The following is a 20,745-nucleotide window of genomic DNA, read 5'->3' as shown; positions in this document are numbered from 1 at the left end:
AAATCCTTTTTTATTTCGAAAATCGTTTATGCTCAGAGTGCTATGACATTCTCTACATCTGTGCGAAGCCAAAGAAGAAGAAAAAAATTCGAGGCATCTGAGCATGCTTCAACTTCAACTGGTTCCATCTTTGTGTTCCGTCTTGTCAGATTGGACCGTTTGTTCAGGATTTGCTGTGTGCAGAATGAACCGAGTGTGGTGTTAGGGGCTGTATGCAGACTAATCCCCAACAGAGTATGGGCTGTGCGTTCAGTTTGAGCAGTGTGTTGCTTGGGCTGTTTTGCTATAAGGCCGTTTGGTTATCTGATCATTACAGCACAAATGCTCGATTTTTCAGACAACAGATCAATTCCATTCGCATTGAGGTGTAACATGATGTGATGCGATGCAATACATGAGATATGTAAATGTAACACTTTTTAAACGAAAAGATTGTTCATTTCATCATCCTTTTCAAGTACATAGCTTTGAAAACAAAAATCTGCCTGCGGCAGTACAGGGTAATCTAACTACCAGCAAAGAAAAGAAAAAAGTACAAAAAGAAGAAAAGCAGCAATCTGGATCATCATCAGTAGTCTCGGGCCCGGGGATCTGTCCTCACCCTCTTCCTGGACGAAGGTCCAGGGGCATCATCATCAGCATCGTCATCTGAGCCTGAGTCTGAGTCGTCTCCAGCCTCCTCAGATGACCCGGCCTCTGCCTCTGCCTCGGACTCATCATCGTCATCGTCGTCATCATCAGGGGTCGGCGCCCGAGAGCTACTCCCGACATGAACACGCCTCGCCCTGGTACGGGGACGTACAGTGTCTCCACGCAATCCTCGAGCAGGAATAGAGGGCCCAGCCGGAGCACCACCCACCGGAGGAATCTGGAAGGGAGGCTGAAAAGCACAAAAGGCAAATACATCAGAATACTGTGAGCAGTGTATCAGTGCAGAATGCAGTGTACAGTGTGAGAATGCCGTGAGCAGTTTATCAGTGCAGAATGCAGTATACAGTGTGTGAATGCCGTGGGCAATTTATCAATGCAGAGTGCAGTGTATAAATGCAGTGTATGCAGTGTATCAGATGTTGTGAGATCAGTGTGTCAGGTGTTGTGTCGTGCATCAGATTACGTGAATCAACTTATGAATTGTTTGAGACCGTCGTCAGAAGGATATACCGGAATACTATAGAGGGCCAAGAGGTCGAAGGTCCGCTGTAGCATCCCCATCATGGAGGCATTCAACTCCACGGACTGCCGGGTGTACTCGGAGGACGCCTGCAAGAGTACAAGATGTATCAGTATTCCGCGGAATATCAAATAAATTGAAATGAAATGCCAATGCAAGATGCAAAATGAAGTAATACATACCGGAGGCAATCGGGGATACCGGCTAACTCATGATCAGCCGGGGGAGGAGCAAAGGGGATCTGGTAGGTCGCCCCATCCTGCCCTCTGTATGTCAGTAAAGTGGGCAGAGCAGGCCAGCTGGTCCCCCGCCCTCTCTGAACTCCACCTCTGCTGCGAACTCGAGCTCTCCTCGACGCTCCTGCTCCAGCCCCCGCTCCTGCTCCAGCTGCCGGCGCCACTGGCCTCTCCCTCTCAGCTCGGCGACCACCGCTCAAGGGTCGCATAATGTAGGTCCGGACGTACTCTGCGTAGTCGCCCTCGCCTCTGTGATGCTTTGCACCCCAGCCGACGGTGTAATCCCTCATCTCCTGGGCGGCAAACCTCTCAGTATCTCTCATGTGGGCAGGAGGTGGACTCGGCACTATCTGCTCCGGTAAACCCAGGGTCTGACGCAAGAAGCGCTCGCCCAGGTACCAAGCCCGACAGACCGGGCCCTCCAACAGGATCAGACAGCGGGCAGTCTCCCTTGCGCCCTCATAGTGATCCCTCACCACGGCCGGCAACGGAGCCCAGGGCTGCCAAGTGATCTGAAAATGAAATGCAGTTTGTTATCTACTGTTACTGAAAACATACAGTGCTAAGCGAAGCCTAAGCAAATTCTAAAGTTGAACATACCTCCGCGGCGGTGATGGTGTCGAAGTAGCGGCGGAAGAAAATAAAAGACTCCCGTGGCCTCCGCACGCATCGCACGTCAAAGTGATGAGAAAAGGGGACGCCAAGTGGGGTCTCCACATCAAGTACTGGGGCAAGCCTGGGAAAGTAGGCATACACCCACAACTGCAGAACAGGTATAAGTATGACTATCAGATAAAGAAAAATACAGAATAAAGCAAAGATGGCAGAGCCGTGTGTTGTGCAGTGTATGGTACAGAGTATACAGTGTGTGCAGTATACAGTCAAAGTAAAGCAGAGTATATGTGTGCCGCGTGTACAGTATATAGTCAGTGAGAGGCAGACCGTGGTGTGTGCAGTGTGCAGTATACAGTCAAAGTAAAGCAGAGTATATGTGTGCCGCGTGTGCAGTATATAGTCAGTGAGAGGCAGACCGTGGTGTGTGCAGTGTGCAGAATACAAAAAACGTGAAGCAGAAATGTAAAAGGGGAAAAAGATGTACCTCCCAAGCTCGCCAGTAGCCGCCGAGAAGCGGTCCGCTGAGGCGGGAAGAAGAGCTCATGTAACCGTACAAAGTGGCCAAGCCGGCGCCGCCCTAGTCATAATGGCGGATTCGCCTGACATCCACCAGTGCACTCAACAGGCACAGAGGCACGGTGTTCACCCAGTCGGCGAAGAGAGTCGTCCCGAAGAGGAACATGATGAAGCCTCGCGCATACTGATCCACCTCCTCTGGGGTCATCTGCGCCTCCTCCGCCAAGGCTGGCTGGATCCGGAAATGGCTCTCAAACCAAGAGTACCTGACAAACCCTGCTCGAGCGAGGGGAGGCTGAGTGCCGAGTAGGTACAACTGGGCGACGTCCCACTCACCCATATCGGTGTCGAAGGGGATCGGATCACCCCCTACCCCGATGTCGGTGAGCATCGAGAAATCGTAAGGGGTCATCGTCATGTCCCCCGCAACGGAGAAGTGGAAGGAGTTGGTGGTATCCCACCACCTCTCCACTAGAGCAGCAAGCGAGGGCCTGCAAGTCGTGAGCCGGAAGAGCCCCCTGCAGAAGATGCCGAAACCGGCCTCATCAATGATATGACGAATCGCGTCTGGAAGCTTTAGGTACCAATCCCGAGCGACGATATTCCCATACCCGTGGATGGTATGGGAATCCCCCTATAATCAAAAATAATTGCGAGGCAATATTCAAAACACAGTTTTAAGAAGCATACAGGTATACAGCATGGGTGCATGTTTTCAAATTCAAATAGACATCGGGTGCCGGTGTACTTACAGTGAACTACAACGTGTGATGTGTCAGCGTGTTTGAGTGGTTCAGGGCAAATACAACATGTGTGCATGTTTTCAAACTCAAACAGATATCGGGTACCAGTGTGTATGCAGTGAAATACAGTGTGCGCCGTGTGTTTGGGTGATTCAGGGTCAGTGCAGTGTGTGTGCACGTGTAAGTTTCAAACAGATATCGTTTATAAGTTTGTTTGCAATCAGTTACAGTGTACAGTGTATCGGTGCATCCGGGCTAAGCAGTTAGAGAACAGGATCAACTAATGGCAGTTATGTTCTACATTGCGGAAATTAAAGCAGAGGAAAGAATGTTACCTCGGAAGCGCCGAAGGACAGATGGGAGGTAGGCTCACGCAGGAGAAGCTCGGGTGCCACGCTCCTCAAGAAGCTCTGGAACTGGCGTAGTCCATCGGGGAGCATCACATGAACTGCAGGCCTGTAGGTCTCTGGATCGAACGGCCGGATGTGAAGTGGCAAGGGCTCGGCCTCGGGATCCATCTCGTGCTCTGGGGGGTCCCCGCCTTGTGGAAGATCGTCCGTGTAGACGCGCCCACGGAGGGGGGGGCCTCATGCTACTACAGTTCAGACTCGCGATTTTTGTTGTCGCGGTTCTTAATCTGAACCAAAGAGTCCAAATCCGGCAAATCGTTTTGAGAAACAGATTTTTGAAAAAGTAGTGCCAAACATGGACTGCTTTGCCAGATACAGAGTCGCCACCTAAATATTTTAAAATGGGGAAATTTAGGAAACCCCGACTCGGTGCCGAAGGCCACATGTTCGTCATCACCGGAGTTGTCTCGGCTCGGGAGCTTGGGTACGATCGGGGAAGGTCAGCTATGAGCACCCCCTTTCGCCCAGTCCGAAGACCGGCCTCTACTAACCATGATATCCGTTTTTGAAAACGTTATGTGTTCTTATTCCAATTATTAGCCTAGCATTACTATGTTATGCATGCGGCAAACAAATATAGACCAAATCGCCCAAATTGGAACAAAACATTTCATGTTTGTTTTGAAAATGGTTTGCTACTCGCAAGTAGGCTAAAATGCAGATTTTGCCACCCTCAAGTGGACTTTTAGAAAAGATGATTTTGCCACTATCTAGTGGGCTTAAAACTCACAGTTTTAATGCATTATTCCAATTTAGGTAATTCAACCTCCATCCACAGGCATTCAAGGAGTTTATCTCACATAAGCATCTAGCCACATGTTAAGCATGCTGACATGGCAACATTCACACTCATGCGATATGCTAAAGCGGAAATACTTACATCTTACTCCGTGCCAAAACAAAGAACTCGTTAGCAAACATGCATGATCCAAGTCCATGTTGAGTGTCTAATGCATCGCATACAAAATGTTGCTAGAATAGGCTCGGCTATCCTAAACATGTCATGTGAAAATGCACAATTATCACATATTCACTTTTTGATTTGAAGTACGAATGCAGTTAGGGTGATGTACCGAGCCTAATGCACATAATACAAAATGCATGAATGCACGCATGCATAGCATAAGGTATGCTGAATTTAAACATGCCCTAATCTACCATCATAAGCAGGTAAATAAAAGGGAAGAAAGACGTGAGGTTGGAAGACATACACACACTCACGCACACTCATTACAGATTTGCCCTCGCTCGGAGGGACCAAATAAATATTACAAATTAATTAACTACGTGAGCTAATTAAATATTACAAATTAATTAACAAATTAATTATTCTAAGAAAACAGTAAACCGCCTCGGGAAGCGCGCCGCCATGCGTAGGCTGCCTCTGTTTTCTTTCCTTCACTTCTCTGGAGGCTGTCAAAACCTCAGGGCTGCTCCCTTGGACAGAGAGGATCACCACCGGCTGAATGAAATTGCCACCGGCAGTGTGATATGGCCATCGGCACAAAATTGAAGCTGTCGGCAGAGAAAAGATTGCCGGCCGGCACCTTACACTGCCGGTCGGCAGAGTATTCCTGCAGAACCTGCAACTCACAACAACAGAGGGCAAGGCAAATCATGGCAGCACAATTCAAGGCATATATGCACCAACCATGTCCCTTATCATGATAATGACTCAAAGGGGCATGTGCCTCGATTCTCGGACCACCAATCACGCATTTCCATGCATGATGGCCCAAAGAACCGAGTATGCAACTTTGATTTCAAATGTATGCAAACCAATCAAACAAAACTCCCAATCCCTATCACCCAAGTCAAGGGACAAGGAATGCATGCAAGATGCAATGCAACCTAGGCATACAAGCTAAGGATGCAACATGGCATAGCAATGAACTTATGCAATCATGCAAGCATACGTATGACAATGCAAACTAATGCTAAGATGGTCTTATACATGAATTAGGCAGCTCTAATAAGGCCTAAAACAGTGGCCATTAATGCCCAAAATGGATGCTAAGCACACATGCACACACACATGTTAAGACCCAACACTTAGGCACAAAGCAAGCAACATTCAAGCACACTTGAAAGAGACATTCATGGACTAAAAGCATGCAACACAAGCTCTGAAAATCATGCTAATACATGGTGCCAAACCAAGCAACAAATCAAGCTAAACATGCAACAAATAGTCTAACTGTTCAAAGCAAATCCAAGGAGCATTGAAATACACTTACAAGACTAAACATGGTATGAGCTTATCAACCAAAAATAGAGTTTTGGGGCATCAAAACAAGGCCTAAGGACCACTTAGATGGCATCTAAATGACCCAAAAACAAAGGCATGCATAGACACCAAAACATGGAGCATTGCTACACAAGCTTCCAAAGCATTAAAGAGGCATGCAAGGCAATCAAACAAGCATGGAAATGGGACTGAAATAACATGTGGAGGGACCCCAAATCACCAAATCGATGCAAAGATGTCATGCTACACATGCACATACTCAAGGCCAACAAGCCCAAACACAAAGGAGCTATATCAAGCATGCCAAAATCAACCCAAATACTTATGGACAGATCTAAAACATGTCAAAATAAGCACAAAATCTTCACAAGACCAAGCCTAAAACATGCTCCAACTAAGGCTAACAACCTAAGACATGTTAAGGCATAAACAAGGCATTACAAGGCAACTATGCTAAGCATGCATGGAGTACCAAAACCAACTTAAAATCATGTTATATTATGGATATATAAGCATGAAAAACAGACCAAACATGCTCAACACACACTCAAGCATAATGCTCTCTCAAGAGGCCAAAATATGCCCTTTTCAAGGACAACAAGGAGAGGGGGTGGCCCTCTCCTTCTTGGGACTTCAAGGCATCATCTTCACCACTGAAATCCCTCAAGATTTCAGTGGTGAAGAGACCCCAACACCAAAATCCCGGAGCTAGCACAAAATGGCCTAAAATGAGGCCTTTCCAGGCTTAAGGGTGGTCAACTACCCTCAAACAACAAAACACTCTTAATAAACAACAAAGAGGGTCTAAAAACAGAACTTTTTAATGTTATACAATAAGCACAAAAACAGCTCTAAGACAAGTAGAAAATCAATGCAAAAATGGGGAAAAATGGGACTAGATTCTCACCCTTGATGACCCCTTTACAAATGGTGCTCCAATGGCCTCCTTTAGCTTGAATCCAACACCAAAATCTCAAAACCAGTCCTTTAGAACCTCAGCTCCAAGAGGAAGGTGAAACACTAGGTGTTTGTGTGCAATAGTAAGACACAAAACACCTAGTGCACAAATGAGAGGGAAAGAGAGATAGAGAATGTATCTAACTCAAACCCTAGAACCAGAGCTTCTCTCTGTGTTTTTCCCTCTCTAAAATGTCTAAAGCCTCCCTCCTTAACCCCAAGAGAGAGCCTCTATCAATCTCTCCCACCAAACTTGCAAAACTTACAAGTTAAGCAAAACTAGAGGGCCATCCCTCCATACACGTGTATGGAGGGAAAGTCACTGCAATACAGCTGCCTAAAAATATCTCAAAAAGCAACTGCACAGTAACCGGCCGGCCAAAAATGCCATCTTGGCCAAAAGGAGTGCCGACCGGCACAAAATAGTGCTGACCGGCAATAAATAGTGCCGGCCGGCAAACTACATTGCCGGTGGCAGCAAACACCAGCCGGTGGCCTCTAGCCACTGCCGGCGGTGGATGGGGATGGTCTACAAGCCTCATCCTGCCTCTCAAGGGCAAGACACAAGTGTTCGGTGTGAAACCGGACACTAAACGGTCGAGTTCGGGGATCCTGAGGCAAGGCGCGCGAGCCAAGACCTCCGGGAACTCTAAACGAACACAAACATGGAAGATCACCGTGTGTTCAAACGGTGACGTCCAAGTCTTGAGGACGATCAAAAATGGGGTGTCTACAGTCCGCCATCTCGAAGAGGGTGTGAAAATTGCCGGAAGGCGAAAAAATCGGCGAGAATGTGAAAAGTCAACGAAAAGTCAACCCCGAGAAGGCCGAAAAAGCCGAAGTGCGGAAAAGGCACATATATCGAGAAAAACTCAAAGGAAACGAGCCCCGAGTGGCGAAAATCAAGAACGAGACACCGAAATGAAATTTCAATCGGTTCAAAACGTTCGAAACGCAAAGGTGTTCGCGAATCGGACAACGAAACGGGGGCTAGAACGCACGAAAATGGGAGAATCAAAGGAGGAAAACACTCTAGAGAGAGAGGGAGAGGATTTTCGAGCAAAAGAAAGTGAACAAAATAGGGCTAGAAGCCCTATTTTAAAAGACCCGTAGTGAAATGACAGAACTGCCCCGATACAGGGACTTTTTGCCGGTCGGCCACACTCTTTGCCAGTCGGCAAAATATTGTGCCGATGGAAATTGTATGATCGCCGATGGACGGCCGGTGATGCATTTTGATGGCCGGTGGACATCCGGTGGTCTCCTACAGTGATTTTGGAGCCTCCTACACCCTTGTTTGAGTTATGTGAGGGGTCCAGGGCCTTTAATGCTCAAAACAGTGCAAAGCAGTGCATTTCTAACGCTCAACCGGCCTCCGTTTTGACCTCGGGTCGTGTCTTCTGTGCGTGGCACTCGAATTCATGCAAGGTGTATCCTTTTCGTATCGTTTTGGCTTTTACAAAACTCAAAAGTTGCCCCATGCGTATCGCATATCAATCGCACTGTCTTGTGCGCTCGCGTTGTCTAAAACGCATCGCGCGGTTTTGCGCATCTCATTGCATTTTGCATGCATTCAATCAATTTCATTCCTTGCGTAGACCGCATGCTTTCCTTGCGTAGACCGCATGTTTTACTTGCGTAGACCGCATGTTTGTAATCAATTTCATTACTTGCGTAGACCGCATGTTTTGCTTGCGTAGACCGCATGTTTATAATTAATTACGCTACTTGCGTAGACCGCATGTTTGTAATCAATTTCATTACTTGCGTAGACCGCATGTTTGTAATCAATTTCATTACTTGCGTAGACCGCATGTTCTGCTTGCGTAGACCGCATTCTTATGTTCAATTTCATTGCTTGCGTAGACCGCATGCTTATGATCAATTTCATTGCCTGCGTAGACCGCGTGCTCCACTTACATGTTTGTGCCTTCACAGCATTGTTATGCTTCCCACTTGCTTCGCGTTGTCACACATTTTCGAGTACATTAATATGCATGTTGTCAATCACATTGTACTTGTTAAGTTTGTTTTCTTTGCAGGCACGATATTGTATGTACGGTTCATTTAAGGCTGGTGCAACCCGACGAACCGGACAGGTATGGTATACTCCGAATGAGACATATCGAGAATATATACAGTCTAGGAGACCTTAAATCCTTGGAAGGTGCAAGACCTTTGGCGCATTGATGTGCACAGTTCGTTTGCATTGTCATGCATATCTTTAGCCGCACGTTGTTGCGCATTTCAAGTTCACTTGCATTGTTATGCATTTCTTGTGCAATATATACGGTCTAGGAGACCTTAAATCCTCGGAAGGTGCAAGACCTTTAGTGCATTGATGTGCACAGTCCATTTACATTGTCATGTATCTTAAAAACCGCGTGTTGTCGCGCATTCCATGCATCATGCATCATCATGCATTTGCATTTCAAAAACAAAAACAAAAAACAAACAAAAAAAAACATGCATTGTCATGCATCATCGTAAATAGTTGCATTGTCATGCACCATTGTAAATAGTTGCATTGTCATGCATCATTATAATATAGTGTATATTGCATTGTAATTTGCATGCATTCATTGCATCACCTTCCATTTATGGCTTGCTCCTTTCCATGTTGAGCTTGGTCTGGTATGTGCCCATACTTCTCGTGTCGAAGCATAGTTCAGTGGACCGTTCTATGTTAGACCTGGCTTGTACGTGTACATGCCTTTCCTAGGCAAGATTTGGTTTGGCCCGCAGGCCATATCAATTTTCATTTCCATTGCATATTTGTAGATATTGCATTGTTATTTGCATGCATTCACTGCATCACCTCCGTCTATGGCTCGCGTCTTTCCATGATTGAGCTTGGTTCGGTATGTGCCCATACTTTTTACGTCGAAACATAGTTCAGTAGACCGTTCTATGTTAAACACGGCTTGTATGTGTACATACCTTTCCTAGGCAAGATTTGGTTTGGCCCGCAGGCCATATCCATTATATTGCATTTCCATTCCATTGCATATTTGTAGATATTGCATTGTAATTTGCATGCATTTATTGCATCACCTTCCATTTATGGCTTGTGCCTTTCCATGTTGAGCTTGGTCCGGTATGTGCCCATACTTCTCGTGTCGAAGCATAGTTCAGTGGACCGTTCTATGTTAGACCTGGCTTGTATGTGTACATGCCTTGCCTAGGCAAGATTTGGTTTGGCCCGCATGCCATATCCATTGCCATTTCCCCAGCATTTTCATTATATATTACATTGTAGTGTAATTGTTGCATCCAGCATTAGGATCGTAGTCCTTTCCCTAGTGGGTCATTTCCCCACCTTTGTCATCCCCCCCAATACTTGTTCTTGTGTCCGTCTACATTACTCATAGTTCAGTTGACCGTTCTATGGTAGACGGACTTGTTACCTCCATCAATCTATTTGACATAGGTGTGATTTCGAACTGCTCATGATTGGATCATGATTCAATTGCTTTGCATATAGTTTGCATTGTTTCAATTGCATTGCATTTTCATTTTCATTGTTTATACATAGTTTTGTATATATTGCATATCATCTTGCATCCATTTTTGCGTTGTCATGCATGTTGCTAATAACATCGTACCTGTTGAGTTGTTTTCTTTACAGGCACGATATTCTATGTACGGTTCATTTGAGGCTGGTGCAACCAGACGAGCCGCACAGGTATTGTATCCTCCGAGTGAGACGTATTGAGAATTGCATAATTCTCTTACATCCTTTCTACATTGTAGTGTAATTTGGTGTATGCTAGCTTAAAACTGTCGCATGTTATGCTTCGTTACAGCTTTCTTTGCATGATCATAAGTTATGTCCGGCTCTGTGCATTGTCTTGCATTTTTCCCCTGCCTTCGGGTGCATATCTTGTTTGTCTTGCATGTTTGTCTGAGTTTTCGGCCTTGTCAAAAATGGGTCGTCTCTAGGCTTTGACATTCACTCCCGTCATTGTTATGACTTCCGAGTTCCGTCAAAGAGGGGCAACTGTAGACACCCCATTTTTGACCGTCCTCAAGATTTGGACGTCACCATTGGAGCACATGGTGATTACCCTTGTTTGTGTTCGTCTTGAGTTCCCGGAGGTCTCGGTTGCGCGCCTTGCCTCAGGATCTCTCGACTCGACCGTGTTGTGTCTGGTTTTGCACCAAACACTTGTGTTTTGCCTTGGAGGGGCAGGGAATGCCTTGTGAGGCATCCCCACACATCACCGGCCATGGCTTGAGGCCACCGGCCAGTGATTTTGTTCCATCGGCAATGTATATTGCCGGTCGACACTCTTTGTTGTCGGTCGGCCATTTATTTTGCCAAAATGGCAATTTTGAATGGCCGATCACTGTTCATCTACTGTTGGTAGATATTTTGTGCCAGCTGTGATAGCTGGCACCCACTCTGCTCCCCTCCATACACGTGTATGGAGGGATTTCTCTCTTGACAAGCTTATTTGACAAGCTTTACAAGAGAGAGCTCTATAAGAGAGAGTCTCCTCTCTTGGCATTAGGGTTAGAAAGGTTAGACAACATTTTTAAAGAGCTTTGATATTAGGTCTAGGAATTTGTATCTATTCCATCTCTATATTTCCCTCTTTTGAGCTTAGTGTGTGTGTTTTGTCTTACTTTTGCTCACAAGCACCCACCATTACACCATCCCTTGGAGCTGAGGCCTCTTGAGGGTTGTTTTGGAGGTTTTGAAGCTGGTTTCAACCTAAAGAAGCTGCTGGAGCTCCATTGTTGAAGAAGGTCTTCAAGGGTAAGAAGCTTGCTCCTTTTTACCCCTTTCTTGTATTGTATTTTTGCCTACCTTGAAATTGTTTTTGTGTTTAGTATATAACATAAAAAAGTTCTATTTTTAGGCCCTCTAAATAATTTGTTTAGAGTGTTTTGTGATTTGAGGTTGTTTGACCCCTCTTAAGCCTTGTAAGGCTCCATTTTGTGCCATTTTGAGTGAGCTCCGAGACCTTGGTGTTTGGGCCTCCTCACCACTGAAATCTTAAGGGATTTCAGAGGTGAGGATGGTGCCTTGAGGTCCCAAGAAGGAGAGGGCCACCCCCTCTCCTTGTTGTCCTTGAAAAGGACCATTTTTGCCTCTTGAGGGAGCACCTAGCTTAGGCTCTTGTTGACCATGCCTTAGCTGATTTTTGTGCTTATTATGTCATAATATGCCTCTGTTTTTAGTTGGTTTTGGTACACCATGCTTGCTTAGCATACATGCCTTGTAATTCCATGATTTGCCTCAACATGTGCCTAGCATGTAGACTACCATGCTCATGTGTTTTGGCCTAGCTTTGCGAAGCTTTTATGCTTGTTTTAGTATGCTAAGAGACTGTTTTTGGTCATTTGGGTCATCCATGCTTTGCTTTGTATAGCTACTATGCAAACTCTCTTGTGTACCTTGAGCATTGACCCCTCTGGCATGCCATCCTTGCATCATTTCAGTGGTTTGGAACCACTTGTCATGTTATTTCAGTCCTTGTGGCATGCCTATATGCTTGCATTTGATATCCCTTTAATATGCTAAAAGGTTGTTGTCTTATGCTCCATGTTTGGTCTCTTTTGCATGCTTCCATTTTTAGGATACTTGGATGCCATCTAGGTGTTCCCTTAGCATTGTTTAGGTCTGCCTTGAACATGTTTTAAGTCTTCTTGGCCTTGTGGGGCTTGGTTGGCTTGGCCATGGTTTAAGTCTCCTTGCCTTGCCTCAAGTGCTTGGACCATTTGCATACTAGTGTTTGTCTTGTTTAAGTTGGTTTGGCACCTCTTATAGCATGATTTTCAAGGCTTATAATGCATGCCATATGTCCATGATTATTCCCTTTTAAGTGTGCTTAAAAGTTGTCCTTTGATGCTTAAGCGTTAGACCTTAACATGTGCATGTGTGTATGTGTGTTTGGTCCCATTTTCTTAAGCTTTTGGCCACTATTTTGGACCTAACTTAGAGCTGTCCAATTAGTGTAAGTCCATCCCTTGCATGTCATTCAAGTGTTGTTACATCATCCCATGTTTGCATGCTTTTGTTGCACATGTTGCATGCTTGAAATCACTTGCATTCGCCTTGCATTCCATTGGTCAAGTTGCTAGCATGTTGCGTGATTGGATTACATCTTGCATGCTCTAGTGGTTTGCATAATTGTGGCATGCTTGTTTGCTTTGTTGCTTAGGTTGTGTACCTAATGTGCATTGCATGTTTGTATGCTCTCTTTTATGCCATGTTGCATATTAGCTAACATGCTTATGTTGCATCGCATTGAACATGCATGCCTTGCCTCTTGAAATCAAGTGATAGAGGTTGGGCCTTTATGTGCTTATTTGGTTTGCATTTCATTTGACATGAAAGTGCACAACTTGGTCTCTTAGGTCATCACGCATTGAAATGAGCGCTTGATGGTCCGAGAACCAAGGACCATGTCCCTTTGAGTCATACACATGATAAGGGATAGGATTGGTGCATTCATTGCTTGAATTGCACTGCCATGCTATGCCTTGCCCTCTGCTGCTGTCAATTGCAGGTTCTGCAGACATTCTTTGCCGACCGGCAGTGTTTAGTGCCGACCGGCAATCCATTGGTGGCCGATAGCTTCACCACCAGCCGATGATCACATATTACTGCCGACGGCCATTCTTCTCAGCCGGTGGTGTGTCCCAATGTCCAGGGAAGCAATTCTGAGACTTTTGCAGTCTTCAAAGAGGCAGAGAAGGGAAAGCAGAGGCGGCCTATGCATGGCAGTGCACTTCCGAGCAAGACCCAAGCACGCGCGCATCAGGCCCTCTTCCCGAGGCCCCCCCTTTTGTTGCTTTCCTTATGCTTAGTTAATTTGTTAATTAATTAGGTGATTCGTAATAATTAATTAGCTTGTGAGTTAGTTAATTTGTATTATTCTTTCGGTCCCTCCGAGCAAGGGCGAATTTGTAATAAGTGTGGGTGAGTGTGTGCATGTCTTCTAACCCCCACTTTTTTCTCCCTTTTACTTACCTGTTTTGATGGTTAGTAATAGGTCATGTTTAATTTAGCATACCTTATGCTATGCATGCATGCATCATTCATCGGTATTGCATGCACCGGGCTCGGCGCATCATGCTAACTGCATTAGTATTTCAAATCTAACTTGAATACATGCTACTTGTGTATTTTCACATGTCATTCATAGAATAGCCGAGCCTACTCTAGTGACATTCAGTATGCATTGCATTAGACATTTAAACATGAACTAGGATCATGCATATGATTACTAACTAGTTTTTGTTTTGGCACGGAGTACGATGTAAGTATCTATGCTTTAGCATCCTTGCACGCGTGTGAGTGTTGCCATGATAGCATGATTGCCATGAGGCTAGCTGCTTATGTGATATAACTGCTTAAATGCCTGTGGGTGAAAGTTGGATTGTCTGAGTTGGAATAGCTCATTGAAATCCGTGTTTTAGCCTACTTGTGAGTAGCAAATTCCAAAAACATTTTTCCAAAACAAACGGATATGCAACGCTCATTCCCAAATTAGGCAATCTAGTCTATACTTTTGTGCTGTGCGCATAACATAGTAATTCTAAGCTAATAATCGGGATAAGAACACATAACGTTTTCAAAAACAGATATCGCGGTTAGTAGAGGCCGATCTTCGGATCGGGCGAGATGGGGTGCTCATAGCTGACCTTCCCCAATCGTACCCTAGCTCCCGAGCCGAGGCAACTTTGGTGATGACGGACGCGTGGCCTTTGGCACCGAGTCAGGGCTTCCTAAATTCCCCCTTAAAAAATATTTAGGTGGCGACTCTGTATCTGGCAAAGCAGTCCATGTTTGGCACTTCTTTTCAAAAATCTGTTTCTTAAAGCGATTTGTCGGATTTGGACTCTTTGGTTCAGATTAAGAACCGTGACACAAATCGAGTCTGAACTGTAGCGCGGGGTCCCTCGCGGACATGTTACAGCACCCCGATCTCATATAAATCTGCAAAGATGGGAAGGGGGAGGACGATCATCTTTTGCATGAGCTTGGGTTGGAGGTTGCGCACAACCATCCGTATCTGATCTTTGTCAACGGCCCTGATGGTCATCATCGAGGCTTTAGCCCTCCAACGAGTTACAAAATCGGAGAAGCTCTCCTTTGGCTCCTGCTTAGTTGTCTCGAGATCACAAGTTGTGACCTCGATCTGAGTGTTGTAGGAGTATTGAGCTAAGAAGGCCTCAGCCATCTCCTCCCAGCTTCTCTTAACAGAGTCCTCTAGCTTCACGTACCAAATGGCCGCTATACCCGACAGGGTCCAACCAAACAGGGAAAGCTTCTGCAATCTAGAGAGGCCCATCGGCCTTAGGATATCTGAAAACAGCTGTAGGTGCACCATAGGATCTCCAGAACCGTCAAAACGGTCTATGTGCGGCATCTTAAACCGGTCCGGCAGAGTCACGGCAGAATCGATGTATCCATCCTCTATATCCAGAATAGATTTCACGCCTTAAGACTTCTTGAATAGCTTTTCTAGTTTGCTCACTTTTAACGCCATTAGATCCACCTCGAACTCAAAGGGTGTATCCACTATATTGGTCAGCGCTTTAGACAGCTGGGGTAGGATTGGGGGCAGAGCTGGCCCCATTGGCACGTCCGTATTTTCGTGGACGTTGGCGTTCTCCCCGAGTATTGGAACTCTTGGAGGGGGAGGAGCTGGGTGCGAAGCAAATGCTCTGATTTGCTGCTGTAGCCTGGCAATTAACTCTGCCTGTTGGCCACTACTCCTGCTTGACGTGCAGCCACTTCTGCCTGGCGGGCAGCATCCCGCTGCATGGCTTGCATACTTTCCTGGAGCTGACACATCATCTCTTCTATACCTGCCATATTGTGCTAGTCTAACTGAATAACCGGTATATCTGTCTCTGCAGTAGACTCGGAAATCTCAGCCAGACTACTCAAGGACCACTGATCTGGCAACTGCTGTACTGATGCACTACGCCTTACTGACCTCCGTCTAGTAACTGGGGGTAAAGAAAGGAACACTGCTTGTCCGTCTATCAGATCCTCGGATCGATTAAGTCTTCGACCTCTAACCCAGAGTGCTCGGGGAATATATGCCTGGTCGGATGCAATTATGCTAAACTACCTTGCAAAAAGATAAATAAAGCATAATAAGGAAACATACAACCAGAAAAAATGGACAGCATAACGGCTTAAATAAAGACAGCACACAGTCGACATGATAACACACAGTTGGCACTTGTAAGCTGAATACACTGTTCTCAAACACTGTTTATTGTGCCCAAATCGCTGCCCCAGATCTAATACCCTCAGGTAAAACTGATTTCCCAAACACTGATGCCCTCAGGCCTGATACCTAGACTTGTAAACTGATACACACAACCTGTAGAGACACACTCTGACAGCAAATATCATGCAAGTAAGAGCCAAAACACCCCTATGGAGGGGTAGGGTTTCCCTGTCCTATTTTGTCAGGAGCTAGGGATTCACTACACACGCATCGGTTTCAAACAACCTGTAAGCAACCTGTCCTAGTTTCGAATAGTCACTATGGATTCCGATATGCACTAGGTCGAATGGTCAAAAGGGGTGCCTCGGTAACAATCGAGGTTTGTGTTCCCATCGTGGCAGAGCTCGTAACCGATCTGCCTTATGGCATGCATCCTCCGGCAGATCGTTCAGGAATAGCAGACGGCGAACACTGTGACTTAGGCGCACCAATGCAAATGCAATGCAAAGAGACACATAAGTGTAGTCAAAACAAGATATCATGAGTTCAAGTCAAGTTCTCTAAATCCCCAGCAGAGTCGCCAGAAACTGTAGACCGCCCCGAGAACTCCCGCTTTCCGCGTCGTGAGGGCGCGAATTCGTTTTGTTCTAGGCTACTACAGTTCAGACTCATGTCACGGTTCTGAATCTAATCTCACAAAGTGCAATGCAAGATCGATAAATCGTCAGAGAGTCTAAATCCGGCAAATCATTTTGGAAAATCGATTTTAATAAAGAAGTGCCAAACATGGGCTGCTTTACCAGATACAAAGTCGCCACCTAAATGTTTTATTTTGAGAAATTTAGGAAACCCTGACTCGTGCCTAAGGCCACGTGTCCATCATCACTAAAGTTGCCTCGGCTCGGGAACTTGGGTACGAAAGGGGAAGGTCATGCAATGAGCACCCCCGCTCGCCCGATCAAAGATCGGCCTTTACTAACATGATATTTTGTTTTTAAAAACACATGTGTTCTTATTCCAGTTATTAACCTAGAATTACTATGTGATGCGTGCAACATACAAGTATAGACTAGATCGCCTAAGTTGGAACAAAACATTTCATGTTCGTTTGTATGAAAACGGTTTGAAGTTTGCTACTCGCAAGTAGGCTAAGTCGCGGATTTCAATGAATTGTTCTAATTCAAGCAATCCAACCTTCATCCACAGGCATTCATGCAGTTAAACACTTAAGCAGTTAGCCTCATGGCAAGCATGCTAACATGGCAACATACACACTCATGCAGTATGCTAACGCGTAAACACTCACAGTGTACTCCGAGCCAAAACAGAGAGCTAGTTAAAAATCATGCATGATCCTAGTTCATGTTAAGATGACTAATGCAACACATGCAAAAATGCAACTACGATAGGCTCGACTATCTAGAATGTCATGTGAAATGCAACTTGGTACATGTATTTAAATTGGAATTGAAATACAATGCAGTTTGTATGATGTGCCGAGCCCGGTGCATGCAAAACAGATGAATGAATGCATGCATACGAAGCATAAGGTATGCTAAATAAAATATGCCCTAAAACTAACCATCGTAAGCGGTTAAGTAAAAGGGAGAAAGAAATGAGGGTTGGAAGACATGTATCACACACATGCACGCTTATTACAACAGTTGGCCCTCTCAACGGAGGGTCCGAATAGGAAGCTAACTAGCTAATCTAAGCTAATTAGACTAATTATTACATCACAAAACTAATTAACTAACAAGTTAACTAATTAAGTACAAAATGAAGCTAATTAATTAACAAGTTAACTAACTAGTTATTACAACACAAATAAGCAGCTAAACGCATTAACTACTTAAATACAGAACCAAAGCATAAACTAGCTAAGCAAATTAGCTAAGTAAAGCAGTAAAGAAATGTCCTCAGAGGGAGAAGAATGCACGCATGCTCGGTCACCTCGTTCGGAAATCCACCGCAATGCCCCAATTTGCCTCTGTTTTCATTTGTTCTCAGAACCTTGCACCAAGCTCCAAATAGCTTCTAACTCAACTTGGGGACATGTAGGAGCATGGCCGACCACCTAAGGATGTTGCCAGCCACTGGCCGATCACTTTCCATTGCTGCAGACCAGAAAAGGTGGTTGGCCAGCTAGTTTTTCTGGTCGGCCGACCAATTGTTGCTGCACTTCTCCAATTTGCTGCAACAGAGAGCGAGAAAGAGCATGGCAATGTATTTGCAAGGTACGTGTGCACAACCACCCTTCCTATCATTTCATAAGCTCAAAAGAGTATGGTTCTCGACCCTCTGGCCACCAATCGCGCATTTCAATACATGATGGCCGAGAAGCCAAATTGTACAATTCAATATGACATGAATGCACACATAAACATATAAAGCCTTGACCTCTATCATGTATGATCAAGAGGGTCGGCGACCGAGAATTGAGGCATGTTTCATCACTTCAAGTATGAAAGTCCCTCATTTCTCGTGTTTGGACTAACACCTAATCCAAACACATGCAAAGCAACTCAAGCATGCAAACATGTAATACAACTCGAGCATGCTAAACACAATGCAAACAACAACATGGCATACACAATGCAAATAACAACATAGCATACATAATGCAATCTAACAACATGGCATACACAATGCGATGTAACATAGCATACACAATGCAATGAACAAGATGGCATACTCAATGCAATGTAACATGAGCATACATAATGTAAAGAACATGGCATACTCAATGCAATGTGACATGATCAACTTAACAATGACATGCAAACAATGCTAATGCATGCATACACAATGCAAGGCAACATAAGCATGCAACAACATGATGCAAAAGCATGCAAATAACATGAAAGCAAACATGCTTGATGGACTTAAACCAAAAAATGACAGACCTCAATCATTCCCAAATCAGTGGCCATGGTGATGAAACTAAGGCATGAAGATCAAGACAAGTGTGCTCAATGCAATGGCTATCAACTAGGCATAAGAGCACAACTCTCAAGAGTGCTCAAAGAGTGACAAGCATGGAGGTGTAACAACACTAAGTGCACTGAAATAAGATAAGAAATGATGCCTAATCATTCAATCAAAACAAGCATAGCATACTAGAGCCCTTAAGGCATAAGGCTAGCAAAGACGACTACAAAGGAGGGGGGGCATGCAATACATGGCACAAATGCATGAACCAGCCACAAACAGAGCTCAAATAGGTCAAAATAAAGACCAAAGCATGCTTAGATGGGAGCTCAAAAGTCAAGGCATGCAAGCATACAAGTTAGGCCATAAGCAAGGCAACAATGCACAACCCTTTAAAGCATTCAAAGCATGAAAGAAGTGGGAACATAGCAATGCTATAAGCTTTGAAATATCACGATAAATGATGCCAAATCATACACACGATGCAAATGAAGCATGCTATGGTACCCAAAACTTGAAGCTAGCATAGGCATTTGTACTACAATTATGCAAAACATGAAGCATATGGTCAAGGTGACCCAAAACAGTCCTAGAACATGTCGAAATGATGCTAAAACATTTATAGAAGGAAGCCAAAACAAGCTAGCATGAAGGGCATGAAGCATGGAATATGCAAGGCCAAAAGGGAGGGTTACACTACACCTACAAAAACCAAGCATGGGATGGCAGCGCCAACAAAAATCAGAGTTATATGATGGCAAAATAACCCCAAAAACACATTGAAATGATAGCTCGCAAGCTAGGCATGAAGGCATACACAATGGCTCATGTTTAAGGCATAAAGGACCAACCCTTCAAACCATGGAATGAGTGAAAGATGTGAGTGTATGACCATGAAACATGCACTGAAACCTCATAAAAAATGATGCCAAATCATTCAAATAGACCAAGTAATGCATGCTAGTGGACTTGATACACAAAACTAACAAGCTAGAATGCATTATAGCTATACAAAGCATGGCACGCATGACCAAAACAACACAAATCAGAGCTAGAGCATGCTAAAACATGGACAAAAGCTTCTTAGAGTTAAGCCAAAATCATGTTAGAATGATGGTCTAAAGCATGATACACATTAGGCTAATTCATGGAATTGCACTACAAGTGCATGGAGCATGCATGGGGCTATCAAACCAAACCTTAACAGAGGTATATCATGGCAAAAAAAACCAAGAACATGCTGAGATAGACTCAAAACAAGCTAAAAAGACATGCTACTTCATAAAGCACACAAAGCTAGTTTGCAAGATTTACACTACAAGTGTATAAGGCATGCATGAGGTGACAAAACCAAATCAAACCAGTGGTATGCCATGCTGAAGTAAGGCCTAAAATAGGCTGAGATGTGGCCAACACAAGCTTAACAAACATGCTCAAACATGAGGCAAATGAAGCAAGCATACAAAACACAAGGAGATAGGATGACCCTCTCCTATTTGGGACCTCAAAACACCATTTCCACCACTGAAATTCCTATGGATTTCAGTGGTGAGAAGGCCAAAACAAGTTGGTCCCAATAGCTTAAAAAGATGGCACAAGAACAAGGCCAAACAAGGCCTAAGAGGGGGTAGACCACCCCCAGCACAAAAGTGACCTTAAACAAACATTATAAGCATGCAAAATCAGAAATTTTTGCAGTAGAAAGTCAAGCCTAAATA

The 20,745-nt window shown here is 44.7% G+C and overlaps 1 protein-coding gene and 1 long non-coding RNA gene across 2 annotated transcripts; both read right to left on the bottom strand.

The window, feature by feature from the left end:
- Positions 1-400: 400 nt before the first annotated feature.
- On the bottom strand, positions 401-1,275 carry LOC145801389 (uncharacterized). The gene is made up of 2 exons (XR_014342798.1): positions 1,162-1,275; positions 401-880 (listed from the first exon to the last, which is right to left on the bottom strand). It is a non-coding gene; the product is annotated as an uncharacterized LOC145801389 (long non-coding RNA).
- A 23-nt stretch (positions 1,276-1,298) lies between these two features.
- Positions 1,299-3,233, bottom strand: LOC145800793 (uncharacterized). Its single transcript, XM_082890536.1, has 3 exons — positions 2,507-3,233; positions 2,008-2,169; positions 1,299-1,919 (listed from the first exon to the last, which is right to left on the bottom strand). Exons 1-3 carry the CDS (start codon positions 2,564-2,566, stop codon positions 1,299-1,301), a joined length of 843 nt encoding a protein of 280 aa, XP_082746662.1. The 5' UTR covers positions 2,567-3,233.
- Between the last annotated feature and the right edge of the window lie 17,512 nt (positions 3,234-20,745).

Source organism: Camellia sinensis, chromosome 10 (genome assembly GCF_055761805.1).
Source record: "Camellia sinensis isolate YWXY chromosome 10, ASM5576180v1, whole genome shotgun sequence".
Taxonomy (NCBI): domain Eukaryota; kingdom Viridiplantae; phylum Streptophyta; class Magnoliopsida; order Ericales; family Theaceae; genus Camellia; species Camellia sinensis.
The sequence above is the reverse complement of the archived record's forward strand: the minus strand, read 5'-3'. Positions and strand labels throughout refer to the sequence as shown.

Excerpts from the sequence above, each read along its gene's own strand:
- LOC145800793 (XM_082890536.1), bottom strand. The coding sequence starts at position 2,566 with ATGAGCTCTTCTTCCCGCCTCAGCGGACCGCTTCTCGGCGGCTACTGG. Across the intron at positions 2,170-2,506 it reads GCTACTGGCGAGCTTGGGAG|TTGTGGGTGTATGCCTACTT; the intron begins GTACATCTTTTT and ends CCTGTTCTGCAG. Across the intron at positions 1,920-2,007 it reads ACACCATCACCGCCGCGGAG|ATCACTTGGCAGCCCTGGGC; the intron begins GTATGTTCAACT and ends TTTCATTTTCAG.